Consider the following 20,736-nt stretch of genomic DNA (forward strand, 5'->3'; position numbering starts at 1 on the left):
AAAAAAATTATTTCAATTTTGCCTAAAATCATAAATTGAATTTTCCTCTTCTTTTTTTCTTATTTAATTTCATTCAAATAAATCCCAAATTTTACTTGATACATAATTAATATACATAAAACCATGTCATATATTTATTAAATTGATATAAATATTAAATGCGATAAACTTTTGGACCCCCTCCCAATATAGTCATTCCAATACAATACATTTTATTGACATGACTTCAAATTATATTTTTCATCAGATAACTGTTTTTAATTTTCAAAAATAATTATGTTGGTAAGGAGCTAGTAGTTCTAAACTATTTATGTCGATTGACTGACAATTATATTCTAAGTATTTCTTATATGTCCGTTTCGTTTTTATTTATTTGGCCTAATTACTTTGTTTTAACTTAACTCCTCAGTCCTCATACTTCTGAATCACTTATTAAAAATATATTAAAATAATTATTCTTAATTTTTCTTATTTGTAAATGATTTAATTTAGGACTTTGATTCTTTACTCTTTCTTCTTTTCTGTTCCTTTTAAAAAAAAATTATTTCAATTTAGCCTAAAATCATAAATTGAATTTTCCTCTTTTTTTTTTTTCTTATTAATTTCCTTCAAATAAATCCTACATTTTACTTGACTCCTCATGCTTCTTAATCAATTATTAAAAATATATTAAAATAATTATTCTTAATTTTCCTTATTTGTAAATGATTTAATTTAGGACTTTGATTCTTTGCTCTTTCTTATTTTCTGTTTCTTTAAAAAAAATATATTTCAATTTTGCCTAAAATCATAAATTGAATTTTCCTCTTCTTTTTTTCTTATTTAATTTCCTTCAAATAAATCCTACATTTTACTTGAGACATAATTAATATACATAAAATCATGACATGTATTTATTAAATTGATATAAATATTAAATGCGATTAACTTTTGGACCCTCCCTCCCCCCTCCCAATATAGTCATTCCAATACAATACATTTTATTGACGTGGCTTCAAATTATTTTTTTTCATCAAACAACTATTTTCAATTTTCAAAAATAATTATGTTGGTAAGGAGCCACTAGTTCTAAACTATTTATGTCGATTGACTGACAATTATATTCTAAGTGTTTCTTTTATGTCCATTTTGTTTTAATTTATTTGGTCTAACTACTTTGTTTTTTAGGTCCATTTTTTTTAAATGTTTATTTTCATTTTTGACAGTTCTTTAATTTTAACTTTCGACGTAGCATTTGATACAATTAAATATACTTTTCCTTTTAAAATCATAAAATTCAAAGTTATTTTTTTAAAATTTCATTTCAAGTAAAAATCAGACAAACAAATTTAAATAAAGAAATTATAATTCTTAATAAATCATTTTTATATGGATGTACAATTGAGAAAGCATCATCAAAAAGTGAAAAAGTGAAAAGTTATGCTCATCTTTAGATATAGCAAACAAGACCTCCAAAACCAATGCACACATGCCACATCCGTACAAGCCTTGGCTGATGCAGTCTGCCGTTGGCCAACGTCGTTTGTCCGATGGATGCATGCCTTAGCTAATGCCGCCTTGCCCTGGACGTGGAACACCTGTGTTGCCTACATAGATCCATATGCCCCTTGACATCTTACTTGGCTTTAGAATCGCACTCGACATCTCGAAAAACCTCTTATAGCGATATCATTATTGGGCCTTTAACATGTCATTAGGCATGAGAAATGAACCCAACATCACGAAAACCTCGCAATGGGGCATCGTTATTGAAAAACTTTTTGATTGGCAATGCATCAGAGAAGCTGCTATTTTGGTAGAATTAAAATAGCAATAATAATATTCAATGAAATTACATATGTGAGGTCTGCCGTATATAGAATGTACGTAAATTTTATCACCACCTTATAAAGAAGAGAGATTGTTTTTGAAAGACCCTCGACTCAAGTGTAACAAACTTCTGTGTAAAGAAGAATACAATGAAGAGAAAATTGAAACAAAAATAAAGCACAAAAGTAGCCAAATCAACAATAAAATCACGCGACAATCGAAATTTCATAAACAACATACTAGAGTAGATTATTATTAACGAATAGTAATAATAAACCATGATAAAAAAAAGGGAACTATAATAGCACAACCAGTGTTGTCACAAATACCAACCACCCTAAGCAAAATAATACTACATTACCTTTTACCATTCTACCCTAATACGAGTTCTCCATACCCTCATATCTAGAATCATATCTTCGATAATTTAAAGCTACGTCATATCTTGTCTCATCACATTTCCATGACATAGCATCATAATTTATTTATTTTAAATAATCATTCTGTTAAATATTTAACTTTTGTTAATTTGAAGGATCAATATCATACATTTCAATTAAATAAATAATACAAGGACTAAAATTGTTATTTACCCCTAGAAAGAAATTACAAAAGTTGCATGTTTGCAGAAGGGTAATTATGGAAATTCACATTCTTCTTTGCCGCCCCTTTCACCTTCCCATTTCCCGCCAAAAATATAGCAAAGAACACTTTAGAGAGAGAAAGGGAGAGAGAGAGAGAGATCGGAGAAGCAATGGATATGGAGTTTCCAGATGCAGCAGAGCTCGAATGGCTCGAAGCCAACGCTACTTATCCTGATGAAGAAGAAGATGACCTCGAGTTCGAAGACGATTTTCTTCAACAACCTCCATCACCACCCGGATCCGAACAAATTGCATCCCAACCCGACCCGAAACCAACTCTCTCACTTCCCCCGAAACCTTCAGTACCGAAGCCCCAACTTCCGATCAACAGTAGGAAACGATTCCTTCCCGATGATCCGGAGTTGTCGTCGGATGATAGAAATGCAGTAGTCATCACTGAGGAGAAGAGGAGTAGAGTTGAGGATAATGATGAGGATTGGCTTAGGTATTCGCCTCCCAAGCAGCCTGAGGAGGAGGAACCTATGGTGGTTGAGCAGGAACTGGAACAGGAACCGGAAGAGAAGATTTTAGCTAAGTATGCTTTGGAGATTGATGGGGATTGTACACCGGTGACTGGTTTGGACGGTGAGAGGGTTTATGCTAAGATATGCAGAGTTGAAGATGAAAGGGTTAAGAAGCTAGAGGTTAAGGGATATTCTACTGGTGAGTTCAATTTCTATTGTTATCTAAAAATGTGGCATTTTTCTTTATATCATGTCAAGTGCATATGCCAAGTCATTTTTTTCCCCAATGGATTGGATGCACGTATATTTAGTATGTGTGATGAGCTATGCACTTTGTGTGGTGATTGTTGGATGTCTGAGTCTTAGTGTAATGGTTAAAGAGGCATAGATTTTGGGTTGAAGTTTCTGCTGTAGGTTTGTGAAGGAGTAAGTGCCAAACACAAAAGAATGTGTGGATAAGTGAATTTGACTATGGTTAGAATTTTTATGAGAAGAAAAGGGAATTGAAGTGTGTTCGAGTCCCATTTTGGTTGGGAATGGAATTTGGCAATCCCCCTCATGAACTAGCATTTTTGGGTTGAGTTATGCCCAAATGCCATTTCTTTCATGGTATCAAATCCAAGTTCATCCTTGTTTGGGCTCTTGACTGCTCCAGTTTGGCTTGGGTGTGAAAGGGGTGTTAGAGTGGGTTAGAGTTCCCCATTGGTTGAGCAATGGATTGATGTCTACTTATATGAACTTTGACAATCCTCCCTCATGAGTTAAGATTTTGGGGTTGAGGAAGGCCTACAGGCCATATCTTTATAAAGTGTAAATCGATTGATTTTCATTCACATACTCCCTTTGTGCTTACTTTTACGTACTTTTAGCTTTTTACCTGGTTCCTTCATATTTGTCCTTGTGTAATGAGTGCAAATACTGGAGTTGATCAAGCATTTCAGTACCTACTGTAACAACTTATGAATGTGAAAGTACTACTCCAAATCATTTTTGTTCTCTGTGTAATAAAGCCATCCTCTACATCTTATTGGGGCATACTCTGTGCTGTTTTTTCCATCTGTTGTTTTCTTGGATCTCCAAATCACCGAATAACTAAGAGAGTGCAAATGTTACCCAGGTCTTATTCAGGAACCTGTCAGGGCCCTAATGCAAAGAGTGGAACACGACCAATTCACAAAGGTGCGGTTTCTATTTTGCTATCCCTGCTCCGTTGTCATTCTATCAATCATTTAATCAATTTATCAACTATGTCTCAATTCTTCTCCAATTTATAACTAATTTTTTTTGGTAATTGAACTTGTATTAATCACCAAAGTGGAGAAAATTTACAAAGCTGAGGTCCAGTTAACACAACTGGCTTTCCACAGTTGAATATATAGCTAAATTTACTCTGAGTGATCCTGTCAAATTGAAACAGAAGAAAGATGAGAGGAGAAAATAATTTGAAATTCTCTTTGACCTTTATAGATTCCTCTCAGGTTCATGATTAGAGAACAATGAATTCATACTTCTCAATGGAATAAGTAATAACGAGTAGTTATGAAATGGAAAAGGAATCTGATCAGTTCATAAGAGTTGAGTTATTGAATAAGGTTTCCTAAATCTCTGAAAATACCACAACAGTTCTGAATTCTCTTGCATATTAAATGGAGGAAAACAATTTGCTACTATAAACTCCTTTTAAGAAGATGCAAAGGAGATATTTGTCCGACCCTGTCAATTATAGTTCTCTTTGAAGTCCTGCATTGTTTTCCTTCTTTCTTTCGTTAGTGCACTAAATATACTAATAGTTCTTCCTCATTTCATCTCAACTTGGCTTTTGAAGAAAATATCTTAGTTCCCCAAGCCCTTTTTCTTAATAGGAGGGATAATATGTTTGATGGTTCACGGGCTGTCTCTGTACCCCAATTCCCCTCCCAATTTTCCTTTGAATGAATTGGAGATTTGTGAAATGAAGCATTAACCTTGTAGCTAAAGTTTCCAACAATTTTGTATGTGCTTTTTACTTTTTATGTATAAGATCTTTGTTCCTCCTTGAAAGCTTTCCTCCTTTGTCTTGAAGGCCCTGGAAGCTAGTTCTGAAGATCTAAGTGAAGCAAATCTTCCAATAGGAGCTGTGGTAAATGAGAAACTTTGGGTGGATAAATATGCCCCTAGTTCGTTTACAGAGCTCCTCAGTGATGAGCAAACAAATCGTCAGGTACTGGATATATTAGCAATTTGTTTATTCTTATAATGGTTTCTATTTAGTACAACAAACAACATACCTAGTATAGTCCCACAAAGTGGAGTTTGGTGAGGGTAGAGTAAAATCAGACCATACCCCTACCTCAAAGGTAGAGAGACTGTTTCTAATAGACCCTCAAGAAAAACAGTCCAAAGCACATGGTTTCTATGTAGTATATTTCATTTAAAAATTTAAGGTATTTCTCACCTATCTAATCTTTTTAGGTGTTTTCTTAGAGATATTCTGAGTTGGGGTCTTGACTTTCTGGTCACTCTCCTGTAGGTACTAATGTGGTTGAAGCAATGGGATTCCTGTGTTTTTGGAGTTGAAATTAAGAGTACTACAGATGACGTCTTGTCTTCTCTAAAACGGCATTCATTGGCTGTCCAACATCCAAGACGTTCTTCCAAGAGTTCTTTTGGAAATAGCAGAGGACCCAGAATAGACAATGAGAAAGCTCATAATGATTTGCATCCAGAGAATAGTGATTCGGACAGAATTAAAGACCTATGGGACAAGAAGCACAGAAAAAGTGGTCCTCCAGAACAGAAGGTCAGTCAAACTGGCCCTTTTTCCACTTTCTTTGTTGGTGTTCGAACCCCTAACCTTGTAGTTGTAGGTGGATGACCTTTGCTAGGCTATCCCTCCCTTGTCAATCTTATAGTTTGTGTTTGGAAGGACCCTTAGCTTGTGTGCTTTATCGCTTGCCTTGCTCTGATTTTTTATATAAGCACATGATCAAAGAGTTGATTCTGATCTTTTCTTTATTTTTTCATTTTGCACAATATTATTGTAGGCATTGTTTACCTCTCTTCTTTTGAAATACATATTCATCTTCTCAAATATTAGCATCCAAGGGTGTGGCCTAGTGGTCAATGAAGTGGTTGAGAGCCATGATGTCTCAGGTGGTACCTGTTGCTGGTGGGAGGTGGCAGGTGTCCTATGGAATTAATCGAGGTGGGCGCATGCTGGTCCGGACACAGTTTTTTTTTTTTTTTGTAACTATAAGATGAAGTCAACAAACAGTGAAACCAAGGATTGTAAAACCCTTAGTAGTTGTTTGGTGTGAAGACAAGTTATGATGGTTTTAGTTATGCAAGGATTGGTTTTGTTGGGATTAGATTAGTGGTCCAGATGCCCGATGATCTCTCATCATGTACTTCCATAATATTGCATCTGCGGTCATATTTCCATTATATTCTGTTAGCTACTATTCTCCCCAATTTTCTATAGTATATATTGCACATATGGAAATTATGTTAGTATTATACTTGTCGCCTGCTTGTCCTCTATTTTTAGTTCCTTGTTTCTTACTCATTTTTATTCTAATTTTACTAAATTGTGAGAACCCAATTGCTTGCAGATTCTTTTGCTTTGCGGTCCTCCTGGGCTTGGGAAAACAACACTTGCACATGTTGCTGCTCAGCATTGTGGGTATCGAGTGGTTGAGGTCTTGTAACCCACTCATTCCCAACAGTCCCATATAGTTGTTCATTTAAACTTTTATCTCCTTTATATCTTATTATCACAATCATTGTCAATGAGGTCTGGTGAGAGAGTGTTAGCTCATTGCCAGTCACATTTATGAATTATTTTGTTACCATGAAGGATCTGAAAAGGTTATTAACTTATTCTACTCTTTAGTATGTGCTAGAATAACAAGTGTACTTGACTCCACACTTAAATCATATCTCTAAATCTCCGGGTGCTAGTAGTTTGTCTCTTATTTTAAATAACAACTTTTTCGTGAATTGTATATTCTTTAAAATCAGTTCAGATGAAAAAACAAATGTGCGATGCAACTTGGCCTACATATTAGAAGCCTAAAACCGACGGACACTCTGCTCTGTGCCTGCATTCTAGTGTATGCTTGACTTCTCTCAAGTTTCATGGATAAGTTGATGGCAAAACTTGATTTCCCTGCTTAAATATGAGCTACACAAACTCGAAAATGCCTTCATACCTACCACCAACCTTGAATATCCTTCAAATCAAATTAATATGGAGTAATAGGTGTCTGTTTATCTATTGATTCAAATGCTTCCTTTGCAGATTAATGCAAGTGATGATCGATCATCCGCCAGTATTGAAGCTAAAATACATGATGTGGTTCAAATGAACTCTGTAAATGCTGATTCAAAGCCCAAATGTTTGGTCAGTTTTAAGTTCTGTTTTTTTGGTTTTAAATCTTCCTCCGATGATTAAAGCCCAAATAATTTGTCAGAATATAGTTGTGATTTTCGGTTTCAAATATTTATCAGCGGAATCTATAATTTTTTTTTCTGAACCATGGTTCATCTTTTGCTGTTCTAGGTTATTGATGAAATAGATGGGGCTCTTAATGATGGAAAGGGAGCTGTTGAGGTCATCCTCAAATTGGTAATTTACGTATTTGCTTTTGATGTGTTTCACACTTGTAATTTTAGTAATCCCAGTAGGAGTGGTAATAAATTATAGCTGTAGGAAAAATGTATGTGAATCTTTTGTATTGGTACAGTAATATTACTGGCTCCTGAAGTCATTTGAGCTATCTTCAGCTCCTTGAACCCTCTTGCTTGTTCATATTCAAATTTAGAAGTAAAAAGAAACTAAGATTTGTTAAGAATTTTAATTTGGACATTGATAGATTGATTTTAAGGTCTTATGTACCTACTCCTGATTAATTTTCAATGGAGTCTATATGTTGCTATCTTTCGATTTTGCTGCTTGAATGATACATATATGTTCAACTTTATAAATCAGCTAGCCACTCTAAAAGTGGGAGTCGAGCTTTCCTTTTTCTAGCCCTAGCTTTGCTTTATTAGTTCATGCAGCTTAGATTCACAAATCCTTAAAATACCATGGGAGAAACTTCCACTTGGTACTTGGTCTACTGGAACTTGATAGAACGATAATATCAGTACTATGGAGTACTCTGGCACCATATGTTATTCATAGTAATTATGAAGTGAATTTCAACCTTTGGTTGGACCTCTTTTTTGAAACTATGTATGTTTTCTGATAGAATACAGTGTGTGCTTTATCAATGCAGGTTTCTGCTGAAAGAAAATTGCGCGCAGGCAAAGAAAATGAACCTGAGGGAGGAAATGCTGGGCAGAAGTCATCTAAAAAGAGGCATCAAAAAACATCTTTGCTAAGACCTGTAAGAGTGAATTTGTATAAAAATGTTCATTTGTATATTAACTTGTCTATATTCATGGCGTTCTCTAATCTCAACTTGTGTGTTTCATTTGCAGGTTATTTGCATATGTAATGACCTTTATGCTCCTGCCTTAAGGCCTTTGCGTCAGGTAGCAAAGTAAGTATTGCTTAAATTTTGCAGGACATCAGATTGAAGTGCATAGATTAGCATCTAGAGATGTAATTACTAGGTCCATGAAGAAAGCAGTAGACTGAACAATCACTTTTATATGACATTGCTGGTTTCACATGGATTCTTTGAACTTGATTTTGAGTTTGTTAAGGTTCTTATTGCTATGCACTCGATTGCCTACCTTCTGTTGATGATAAGTTACTGCACCACTCCTGTTTTGATTTAATAGCTTATTGCTCCTTCAAATTCCACCACCATGATTCCTGTGGCCGAGGTCATAGGTTTCAAGACATGCTTCTTGGTCAAAAGGTTTCTAGACATGCATAGTGCTTCACTTGTTATTTTCTTAATGCAACTCATTGTTTCCTGCCCCAAGGTATTTGTGTTAGCTTGTAAGTCCCATGCAACCCCTATCAATAACTTGTCATTAAATTGAATTGTATTCTAACTTTGTATTTTTGGTGTAATCAGATCTACTCTAATGACACTGTCTCTATCACTCATCATAGGGATAGGACAGTGCCTTTAGAGTTCATTATGTAAATATGGTTTCAGTACAACCCATGTACTGATTTAAAGAAATAGAAACAGTTACCAATCTCAAAAGAAAAAAAACTTGTCATTAAATGCTTTTGGTTTTTACCTTTTAATGTCCATCATCAAATTGTTATTGCTACTTTTCTTCCTTTTCGCTTTACTCCTTTGCTTCACATCTAGGACCAACAATATATGTCGCTCAATTAGCACTTCTCCTGGTGGAACTTTATAGTCCTTTTATTGATCCTTTCACTTTTTCTGGTATTGGATGCAGTCTATTTATGTATGATTTAGATTCCCTTTTTAGTGAAATGTTAACACTATCTGTTGGACACTTTCATATATTACCTATATTATATCTAATTACATAACTAACAAAATATTTATTTATGTGGCTGAAATTGCAGGGTTCATATATTCGTCCAACCAACTGTAAGTCGGGTTGTTAACAGGTACTTACTACTAAATTATCAGACGAATCCCCTGGAGTCTGTTTTCCATTTTCTGTATGATTAGCTGCTTGGTAGAGTATAAAGGAAAACCTACTGGATTAACATCCAAGCATAAGCCATCTTTCAGATTTAAGTAATGCAATACGCCAACCAATTTGAGTGATTTCAAATCCTAGGGAGATTTGTAACTTGTAACAAAATCTCCTAATAATTTGGCCATGTTGACCAGATAAAATAATCAAAATTCAATGATTGTTCGTGTACAGTCGCAAAAGGCAAGGATTTTGAGTCAGATACAATTGAGGATAATATCTGAATGTATAGATTTTCATTACACCTTGCTTAGACATTAACAAAAGGATTTGCATCTCATTGAATTTTATGGTCTATTAAAAGGACTTCAAAGTTTCATTCAAATGGAGTTTAAGATACCGCAGATAGAGGGGGCTAATTAAAATCCAAAATTGCAAATCAGAATGTTTTTCTGCTATATGTATGCTATTATCTAACATTTAGAGTTAACAAATTTTATTTTGGGAGTTCTATATTTCATATGGCTTCATAGCCTATCATATTGACGAACGAGAACTCTATTTGCCATTTGGTGTAGATGTCTCAAAAGTCATGCTATATTAAATTATTAATGACCTGTATAACTCTTCCCGTCGAAGCTATTGGAAAGTTGTATCTTGGCTGACAAGGTGATTGACAGAATCTGATAAAGCATCAAACACATTCTGCCCATTCACTTTTGTTTTGTGTTCTTATTTCTTGGATATGATCAAATGGGTGATTGACGTTTCCATGTTATAACTCAAAAAGTATTGACACTTTCATGTACTCCTGAATCCTTTATGTTTTAAGAAGTATGCACATATTGGAAAAGCACGAATCTTGTTCCAATTTTCAGTTGTTAGGACCTTGCTTTGATTTAGACTTATCATAGAACAATGTGTTTATTTAGCAGAGCCAGTATCTTCACAAGATATTTCTAAGTCTAACAAAGCCTAATTTTTAATGCGTAATTGTAGGCTCAAATACATATGTAACAGAGAAAGAGTGAAGACAAGTTCCATCGCTCTTACTGCTCTAGCAGAGTATACTGGTGAGTGCCATTCCTTCGTTTTGGCTGAAGACATCACTTATTTAATCTGAATTTCTCTGATGAGATGTGGTGTAAATTGTAATCATCTGAAACTAAACTTATTTGAGTTCATGAACTTAAAATTATTTGAGTTGTGAACTAAAATTGTTGAGAATAGTGCCTTGATCTGCAGTTACATGTAACTGTAATGATGGGTGACTGCAGATGTCACTAGTAGAATAAGTAATGATTGAAATCCACACAGATTCTGCTCGATTATACTTCGATATAAATTCCAGTTTGATGGGGAGGGAACATGCAGTTTGTTTGGTAAAGACAATGAGAAGGGAGTCTCTTCAGTTATGTCTTTTTGCCTTTTTTTTAATAAGGTAAATACTTTTATTAACTATTGAGAGAAACCCTGTATACAAGTCATATACCAAAAGGAGAGAACCTACATCAAAACAAACTGAAGTGTAAATGAGCCCTGCTTTATTTTCTATATTTTTTGTGTTTCAGTGGGTTATACCACCCTTATGAGATGATTTATTTGATGGGACTGATAAAACAAAGATTAGGGTAACTTGTGCCTCACCAATTCTATGATAGAATTCTTAGGTGCTTTGAAAATGTGAAGATGCGAAACGCATGCTGATACCAAATACTTTTATACATCTTTTGATGTATGGAAGAATGTGCAGCAAGGCTTAAGAGATTTGTAATTTTTAGCACACCTTAGTTTCTGCTGTTTGTTATCTATTCCTTCTTTGCCTTTGTTACTGCTGTACATTTTGTACACATCATCTTGGTTCTCTCTCTACAGATGGTATTCTTACTTTACTGATCATATCATATCATAAAAATAAATTGTTGTTCTTGAGGGGGAAAGGCTAATTGCAATTTTTTTTGTTTCTTTGTATTATTGAGAAGTCTTCTTATTGGATCTTTACTCAGCTGCTGTAATTGCTTATGTATTCATTATCCTGCATTGTTCCTTCTTTTTGTGCTTTGGATTGTTACATCTTGCCAAGTATGTTTTCCTGTTAATCAGCAACTTGAACTTGATTTCAAATTTTTTTTTTGCAGACTGTGACATAAGATCGTGCCTGAACACCCTTCAGTTTCTTAATAAGAAGAAGGAGACTCTTAATGTGGTATGGCTTTGTAGTACCATTCATTTGTTTTTGTGGTATTAGTCCAATAGAGGAAAGAGGTTAAGAATTCTTCGAAAATCATACTATTATGACTTGTAAAGATCAGTTTGCTTGCAACTACTAGCTTTCCATCAAGTTTTTTTTTTTTCTAATTACTTCGGGGGTAGGGGAAGGGGATTACAACGTGGGGAATCGAACCCTCACCAACAAGCTGAAAGTTCAGGTAGTCAACCAACTAATTGAGCTACAAGATTCCCCCCTCCCGAAGGATGAGGTTGAAAGTGCTTATCAGATAAAGAATTGCCTCTATCATCCCTGACTCAAATTATGTGAACAATATGTAACATCTGCTAACTATCTAAATCTGAATCTGTTTGGTTTTTTGACTAATCCAACCCTTCACTTATCATGTGAATTCTAGGGATACTAGTTCATGGTTCTTATCACCACCCTAAATTAATTTCTATGGAGCCATTGTGACATCTTTAAGAACTGTTTTGTAGAGCATAATTTTTTTGCTTCAACCTCTGAAAAATATCAAATTCAAGAAGAAAACAAGTTATACTTTCAAGGCAGATTACCAGTTATCATTATATCATGACTCAATTTGCATTTGACTTGAGTGAACTTCACTGAAATTAGGAACTTCACTGTCTAAATGTTAAATGTGTTATATAAGCTTTTCTTTTGCGCATCCTTCTATTTTCTGTTTGATGAGAGATACATTCTTTCTAAACTTAGCTGGAGCTCAGTTCTCAAGTTGTTGGACGGAAGGATGCAACAAGAAGTGCTTTTGATATTTGGAAAGAAGTAAGCATAACTGCCTAAATCTTTAAGTTCTACTTCCATGTAACTATATTATTTGTCTTTTTTCCTTTGTGATCAATCTTTTGACCCTCCGTATTATTCTTCTTATTGTTTGATATTTGAAGATTTTGCAAAAGAGGAAAGTAAAGCAGACAAAGAAATCTTTTAATAGCTTCAGTAGTGTGTCCAATGACTTTGAGACACTGCACTCTCTAATATCTCATCGGTAGGTGAAAAATTGGAATACCTTGGTTTGAAGTTCTGGATTATCTAGTTAAACCTTTGATGATTCTTTAGGGGTGACTATGACTTAATTTTTGATGGAATCCATGAGAACATTTTGCAACTCCATTATACGGACCCTGTGATGCAAAAGACAGTAAGTGCATCAAGTACCAGTTACCACAATTGTTTTTCTTTGTTCTTTGTATTTCATCTGATCTTCCGCATCTAGTTTGGCAATATCTCATATATGCTTATTACTTATCTTGAAGGTCCAATGCTCAGATATTCTTGGTTGCTCAGATATATTTCATCAATACACCATGCGCACTCAACATCTCTCCCTTCAAGGTAAATGAAATACTACTATCTGCTTGCTTGAAACTGAGTATTTTTGTAAGCCTTATTTTATTATTTTCTCTCTGCAGTTTATCAGTCTCCTCTTGCAATGTCTATACATGGTCTTGTAGCTCAAATTGGAAAACCAATTATTGAATGGCCCAAGTCTTTCCAAAGGTACTGCTAGCTTTTCCTGGATACTCATCCTGAATATTAATAGTGGTGACTGATGTTTCTTCTCACCATAAACTGCAGATATCGAACAATGTCAATAGAAAAGAAGGAAATCTTACACTCATGGAAGAACAAGATACCACCTTCCATCTCTAGGCATCTGTCAACTAAATCCTTTGTGGAAGACTTGATTTCTCCATTCCTACATATTCTGTCCCCATCAACACTGAAACCGGTAATTCTTGTTGAAGTATCTGTTGGTTTAGTTGCATTCGAGTTTTCTTTTTTTATTTAAATACACATAAAGCACTTTTGTTTTGACTATCATATTGTGTTTCCTAGGGTTTTGTCCAGTTATGCATATTTGGAAAAGGATTTTACCCAGGCTTTGTCTACTTATCATTTGTAAAGGTTCCAAGTGTATAAACATGGTGAATTTGAGTTCTGAAAAGATATTCACCATATTGGGAAAGAGAACGTTTCACTCATTTGAAATGATTTTGTGGTTACTGCCTCTTTAGGTTATCATTCTTCTGCTTAATTTCTTTATTCATCTTAGGCTGGTGTTATTATGGAAACTAGGCCGAGTTAGTTATCGTTTGTGAATGTTGAAGTGAGAACTTGGGTTGACCGATTGGTGAGAATTGGAACTGATATATTCTTCCTTTTGCAGGTAGCTTTGCATTTACTCTCAGAGAAAGAAAAAGCTGATTTGGCTCAGTTAGTAAATACAATGGTGTCCTATGCCACGACATACAAGAACATTAAATCTGATCCTTCTCTAGTTATGCATCATGGTGCTTCAGATGCATCAATGCTTTCATTGGATCCCCCAATTGGTGAATTTATAAACTTCAAGGTTAGTATGGTCAACTGCACCCATAGAAGGAAACTAGATTTGAATAGTCTTTATATCCCATTGTCGTATCAAACTGAAATGAACTTAAGATTTCATCTGTTCTCTTTGATTTGGTGTTTTTGGGCAGGGTTATGATTCCTGTCATAATGTTCTGGCATCGGCTGTGAAAGTTTTCTTGGTACATGAGGTAAGTAGAGTACTCTCAAGTCTCTGCTCGTGAATTTTAATGCACTATGTAGCTGAAAAACAAAACTAGGTTGATATTCTTTTGACATGTATATAGATCCCAAACTAGTCCCGCATCAGTGAACATCGGTTGGATCTCTAGGAAGTAGTTCCTCCATATATGTGTATTGAAGTGTGTGACCATCCCACCTAAAAACTTAAGTTGTTAGACAAAGCACATCTTTAATTACTTGATTTTTATTATGTCTCAACACGGCCCTCACGCGTGTGCCTGATTCTTTTTCATGGGCCAAACACATGGAAATATATTTTGGTCTTTAGGTGGTGGTGAGATTTGAACCCAGAAACTTTGCCTGCTGTAGTACCATGTTGAAGTGTATGACCATCTCATCAAAAAACTTAACCTATCAAAGAGAGCGCACTTTTAATTACTTAATTTTTATTATGTCTCAACAATACACTCACACACACGTAGGTGGACACCGGCATTTACATGTGGTATATTGTGCTGGATATTCTCAGAGTAGAGTATAGTTGTTGGATGGCTTTGTCTCGACCCAAACTAGGGGTTTGTGACAGCACCAATGAGCCTAGCTCTTGCCGAGCGATCTGTGCATGTGTGCCTATCTAGTTTCCATGTGACATTCTTCCTTGTCCAATTAGCATTCCTGTGATTCTCCGGAGATTCTATTTCTAGATTATGTTCCCTTTGTGGTGCATTATGGGAACTTCTTTATGTTGTATGTTCATGTATATGTCGAACATTATTTTAGGCAGAAAATCAAAAAATTTTGCAAGGAAGTAGCAACCTTCACTCACCATCCACAGGTGCAGAAAGCCAGGACGTTTTGAGGTGTGAGAATAGTAGTACTATGTCTAAAGCATCAACATCGTCAGATAAAACAATACATTTCAGAGATCTCTCTAGACAAAAGCAATGTGACTTGCCTAGCGCTTCTAGTCAGAATAAAAGATCTGCTGGAGGTACCACAGCTAGCGGGAAAGTGGGGTTGCCTGAAAGAAAGAAGAAACCGTTTGTCGATTCTCGTTCCTTTTTTGACAGGTATTGTTAGCCTTACATTCCTCTATCTTCTGTTGGAATCAATCATGTGAAAACTTATTGAATCACTATCAACTTTAGTTTGATTATGTTATGGTAAATTTGAGGTAGGATAGGTCTGCCTTTTCCTCTCGTTGTTTCTGTTTCACACATGTTTTAAAGAACAAAATCAGGCAGTAGTTAGACTAACAAACTTAAGAAAGGGTAACAATAAACACCACGTAGAAAGATCCTATTTAAGCAAAAAATCTAACCCAAAATACCAAGTGAGGCATTTCCTTGCATGTGATACCTAGAAATAGTCACTTTCAAACTTGTCTTCTTTCAATTATCTCATGTGCAGTTCAAATAAGTGAGAGCAAGCAGAAGTATTCAAGCCTATACTAATTATTAAAAACAAAGCCTGAGTACCTTATGTATGAGCCTAATCCTTTGGAAATTGTGGTAGATCAATAAGAGGAGGCAAGCCTTAATTGTATGAACAAAATTGTGTATATATATCTATGATGTCTAGCTTTTGGTTACACATGAAAGTTTCATAAAATTCTGTTCTTAAGACCTTTTGCTATTTTATGTACTGTGGCTGATCTCTTCACATGCACACTTTTCTTCTTTCCAATAAGCTTAAAGGATCAATATCTGTTTGTATTATGTTATGGACCATACCTCTTTGCATCATCTGGACTATTAGGTTGGAAAGAAATACGAGATGTTTTGGAAATCACATAGTCAGCTGAGACACATCTACTCAATGATGATTTTCTGTTTATCAGGTTTAGGAAGCCAAGTGACAAAACCCCTCAAGATAACGACCATGCTAAACTCAAGCAAAAATTGGAGGAGAGGGATTCACGTCCATTGCTGTTCAAATTTAACGAGGTATTTTAATCAATCTATATTCAAAACATGGTACCATTCTTTTCATATCCTTGAGCTCAAATAGAGTATCGCGTCTTAACTCATACTACTACCATCTTACTTTAGCAATGCTACTAGTACTATAAACTTGGCTTTTGGATAGTGAAGAAAGTGAATGTCAATTGATTTCGACATTTTGTTTGTTCATTCTGTACAGGGTTACACCAATGCAGTCAAGAGACCTGTAAGAATTCGTGAATTTCTGAAGTAATATATTATACAAGTCTTGTATTTTTTTTCTTCAAAATAGCAGTTACAATGTAGATTAATATGCTTCTAAGGTTGAAGAAAACAGAACTACCATCATGTAATTTATGCCAAAAATAATTTATGTTAATGCATTAAAGCCTGTACATTATCAATATCATTTATATTAATTTGGTTTCAAATTCAATTGGAATATAACTCATTTGTTAAAATACAAGGACAATGTATTCCTTTTCCGTTACTTACTCTTAAACTATATTATGTTATGGTGGAATTTAATTTCTTTTCCTACCAAAACAAAACTACATAACTAGTCGGTTATTGTAAAAGCATTGCTTTTATGCAAATAGCTCGCAGACCATCTAACTTACCTTTATCACACAAAAGTCTTTTATTCCTTTTTAAATATTATTTTTATTATATAAAGTCATTTAATTTTTCCTTAATTAACTAAAAGTGAAATTTCAACAAAATTTTTATATTTAAAAGAATTGGTTCTAAATGCTTCATGTTTAGAACAAGAAAATTGGTTAGAAAAATTGCAGGAACTTAAGGTTGTTTTCTTTAATTTTAGCTAATTACTGAAATGCATTATTTAGTGGAATAGGAGTTATATTTATTTGTTTTTTTTTAAAAAATAAATAAATAGTATTCTAATAAATATAGGATGAAATTACACTAACCCGTTAGAATTTTTTTTTATATTACCCTCCCTAGGAGCTTCCACCCCTTTTGCTCCCTTGGTGACTCGAACTCGCAACCTTCAGGTTGGAAGTGAGGGGTGCTTACTATCCGAGCAACTCCCTCTCATCAAACCCGTTAGAAATAGGATTCCTAGAATATTAGGGAAACCACAACCATAACCTAGAATATATAATGGTGCTTAATGAATTGATGATCTTCAATTAGAGAACGCCATGATTCGTTAACTGATTTGAACCTTTCAAGTGATTTCTTTGGAAGATTTAGGAGTACATTAATGGTGAGATACGTGGCACAATCTTATCCGTCGGTTTAATATTTAATAATTATCGATCGGTGAATAAGATTATGACACGTGTATGTCCGTTAGTATAAAGGATATATATGCTCTAGTTTTTGGACGACAGAGACATCAATATCCCAAAAATATGACGGAGGGTATCTGCATACCTTTTAGTCTTTTACAATGGTTCGGAGGTATATTTGTCTTTTTTCCCCTACTATTTTATAGAGGAATTTAATTTCTTTCCTACCAAAACCAAACTACATAACAATTCGGTTTATATTAAACCCTAAACCTTCAAAATACTCTCCAAATTTCATCAATGGCTGATTCCATTAACTTCCCTACTGATCTCACCATTAATATACTCCTAAATCTTTCAAAGAAATCACTTGTAAGGTTCAAATCAGTTAACGAATCATGGCATTCTCTAATTGACGATCATCAATTCATCAAGCAGCATTATTACCTGAATCAAATCTTAAACGCCTTAAAAAAGGAACGAGTCTGCTCGATTGATGACCCAATTACTGATCCTCCTTCCATAGTCAGTCATCAATTGAGCATAAAATTTATCAATTCTAACATCAATGCAGCTTTTCTTTTAGCTGTACCAATGCCTGACAGAATCGTTTTCTGGAATCCGGAGAACCTCAATGAATCAGCATCAATCTCCCGTGTGATCGAAGATACTACCTCTACAACATATTTTTCTATAGGAGAACGGAATTATTTTGCTAAATTTTCGTTGGTACCTTATTATGCTACATCTTGGTATAAGCCAGACTATCTGGAAGTTTCTACTATGAATATGAGGTCCACGAGCTATTCGTGGGAAAACATGTTAAAAATTGAAGAGCCTGGTACTGTGTTGCTTAGAAAGCGTAATGGTTATAACAGAGGTTTTAAGTTTTACAGGAGCGATAACAATGGACGTGTGGTGATTTATTATTTGAAAACAGAGGAGTTGAAAGAATTTGCTAACAGAATAACTGAATCGAAACGAAAGTTTGAAGAATTTGGAGATGATGATGAGCCTCAAGTTTTGCTTTTCATTGATCGAACATATGCAGAGGCTTTANTATGGACCATACCTCTTTGCATCATCTGGACTATTAGGTTGGAAAGAAATACGAGATGTTTTGGAAATCACATAGTCAGCTGAGACACATCTACTCAATGATGATTTTCTGTTTATCAGGTTTAGGAAGCCAAGTGACAAAACCCCTCAAGATAACGACCATGCTAAACTCAAGCAAAAATTGGAGGAGAGGGATTCACGTCCATTGCTGTTCAAATTTAACGAGGTATTTTAATCAATCTATATTCAAAACATGGTACCATTCTTTTCATATCCTTGAGCTCAAATAGAGTATCGCGTCTTAACTCATACTACTACCATCTTACTTTAGCAATGCTACTAGTACTATAAACTTGGCTTTTGGATAGTGAAGAAAGTGAATGTCAATTGATTTCGACATTTTGTTTGTTCATTCTGTACAGGGTTACACCAATGCAGTCAAGAGACCTGTAAGAATTCGTGAATTTCTGAAGTAATATATTATACAAGTCTTGTATTTTTTTTCTTCAAAATAGCAGTTACAATGTAGATTAATATGCTTCTAAGGTTGAAGAAAACAGAACTACCATCATGTAATTTATGCCAAAAATAATTTATGTTAATGCATTAAAGCCTGTACATTATCAATATCATTTATATTAATTTGGTTTCAAATTCAATTGGAATATAACTCATTTGTTAAAATACAAGGACAATGTATTCCTTTTCCGTTACTTACTCTTAAACTATATTATGTTATGGTGGAATTTAATTTCTTTTCCTACCAAAACAAAACTACATAACTAGTCGGTTATTGTAAAAGCATTGCTTTTATGCAAATAGCTCGCAGACCATCTAACTTACCTTTATCACACAAAAGTCTTTTATTCCTTTTTAAATATTATTTTTATTATATAAAGTCATTTAATTTTTCCTTAATTAACTAAAAGTGAAATTTCAACAAAATTTTTATATTTAAAAGAATTGGTTCTAAATGCTTCATGTTTAGAACAAGAAAATTGGTTAGAAAAATTGCAGGAACTTAAAGGTTGTTTTCTTTAATTTTAGCTAATAACTGAAATGCATTATTTAGTGGAATAGGAGTTATATTTATTTGTTTGTTTGTTTTTTAAATAAATAGTATTCTAATAAATATGGGATGAAATTACACTAACCCGTTAGAAATAGGATTCCTAGAATATTAGGGAAACCACAACCATAACCTAGAATATATATATATTTATATATTATGATTATATATTTCTACGGGAAATTTGTTAGCTAGTAGCAGGCTATATATACCATTTTTATAACGTATTTATCATTTTTATAACAAGGGGTATATCTATTCTACAACGACGAATAGATGAGGAGAGTGAAGACTAAATTCATTCAAAATCAGAGGAAGAAATTTGCAACCTCAACAACGGATCTATTGCCGGAATGTCTCATTCAAAAAATACTTTTCTTACTTAGTGTTAAAGAAGCAGCTAAGATGAGCATTCTCTCGAAAACATGGTTGCACTCGTGGTCAACTCTTTCCACGTTGAAATTCACCTTTGATTATCAAAAAGGCAATATGAGAATGGTTGATTATATCATGGAGAGATCCCTATAGAAAAGTTTGAATTATCAAACTCTTCTTTTAATAGTGAAGTTTGTCATCTGATTGATAAGTGGCTTGACATTGCACTTCAGAATGGTGTAAAAGATCTCGTCTTTGGAGCTTATAGCTTTCCATTGTACCACATGCCTATTTTCAAAATCTTAGCAGCAAAATCGTTAAGAGAATTGGTTCTGAATGAGTGTGATCTAATGCATTATGTCTCATTATTTAGTTGTGCGACGAATTGCAAGTCTTTTAGAAATCTTTCTCTAAATGAGGTCAATTTAGATGAAAACATGCTTCAGACTCTACTTAATAGTTATCCATTGATTGTTACTTTCAACTTTAAGTATTGTTCAGGGTTGGAAAAGATTGAGTTGGAAAAGATAATCCGTTGTTAATTACAAGTTGGGAAGAGTCAACCATGTTTTCGAGAGAATTGTCATCTTGGTTGCTTCTTTAAAACTAAGAAAACAAAGTATTTTGTGAATGAGACATTCCGGTAATATGTCAGTCATATAATTTATGCCAAATAGAAGAAAACCTAATTAATTTATTAATAGGTTGTAAATCTAAACAAAACCAAGTTGAATTAGGATTAAATTGTGTTAGCTCGTGTTTATTTATAT

At 34.2% G+C, this 20,736-nt stretch overlaps 1 protein-coding gene across 3 annotated transcripts; it reads left to right on the top strand.

Annotated features, from left to right (window-relative positions):
• Positions 1-2,514: 2,514 nt before the first annotated feature.
• LOC125870378 (uncharacterized) lies at positions 2,515-19,144 on the top strand. Of its 3 annotated transcripts, none has more exons than XM_049550797.1 (23): positions 2,515-3,116; positions 4,035-4,096; positions 4,980-5,117; positions 5,427-5,696; positions 6,508-6,594; positions 7,197-7,298; positions 7,458-7,523; positions 8,176-8,286; positions 8,381-8,442; positions 9,402-9,446; positions 10,478-10,551; positions 11,617-11,684; positions 12,426-12,494; positions 12,617-12,717; positions 12,789-12,870; positions 12,986-13,064; positions 13,142-13,229; positions 13,308-13,461; positions 13,900-14,085; positions 14,213-14,272; positions 15,045-15,334; positions 16,105-16,210; positions 18,945-19,144. In XM_049550797.1, the coding sequence occupies exons 1-23, from the start codon at positions 2,564-2,566 to the stop codon at positions 18,996-18,998; spliced, it is 2,907 nt and encodes a 968-aa protein (XP_049406754.1). In that variant the 5' UTR covers positions 2,515-2,563; the 3' UTR covers positions 18,999-19,144. The 3 variants fall into 3 exon arrangements, with proteins under 3 accessions (XP_049406754.1, XP_049406753.1, XP_049406752.1); XM_049550796.1 differs by lacking the exon at positions 16,105-16,210 and adding an exon at positions 18,643-18,748; XM_049550795.1 differs by lacking the exon at positions 18,945-19,144 and adding an exon at positions 16,407-16,605.
• Positions 19,145-20,736: the final 1,592 nt, after the last annotated feature.

This window comes from Solanum stenotomum, chromosome 7 (assembly GCF_019186545.1).
Source record: "Solanum stenotomum isolate F172 chromosome 7, ASM1918654v1, whole genome shotgun sequence".
Taxonomy (NCBI): Eukaryota; Viridiplantae; Streptophyta; class Magnoliopsida; order Solanales; family Solanaceae; genus Solanum; species Solanum stenotomum.

Excerpts from the sequence above, each read along its gene's own strand:
- LOC125870378 (XM_049550797.1), top strand. The coding sequence starts at position 2,564 with ATGGATATGGAGTTTCCAGATGCAGCAGAGCTCGAATGGCTCGAAGCC. Across the intron at positions 5,697-6,507 it reads GTGGTCCTCCAGAACAGAAG|ATTCTTTTGCTTTGCGGTCC; the intron begins GTCAGTCAAACT and ends AATTGCTTGCAG. Across the intron at positions 9,447-10,477 it reads GTAAGTCGGGTTGTTAACAG|GCTCAAATACATATGTAACA; the intron begins GTACTTACTACT and ends GCGTAATTGTAG.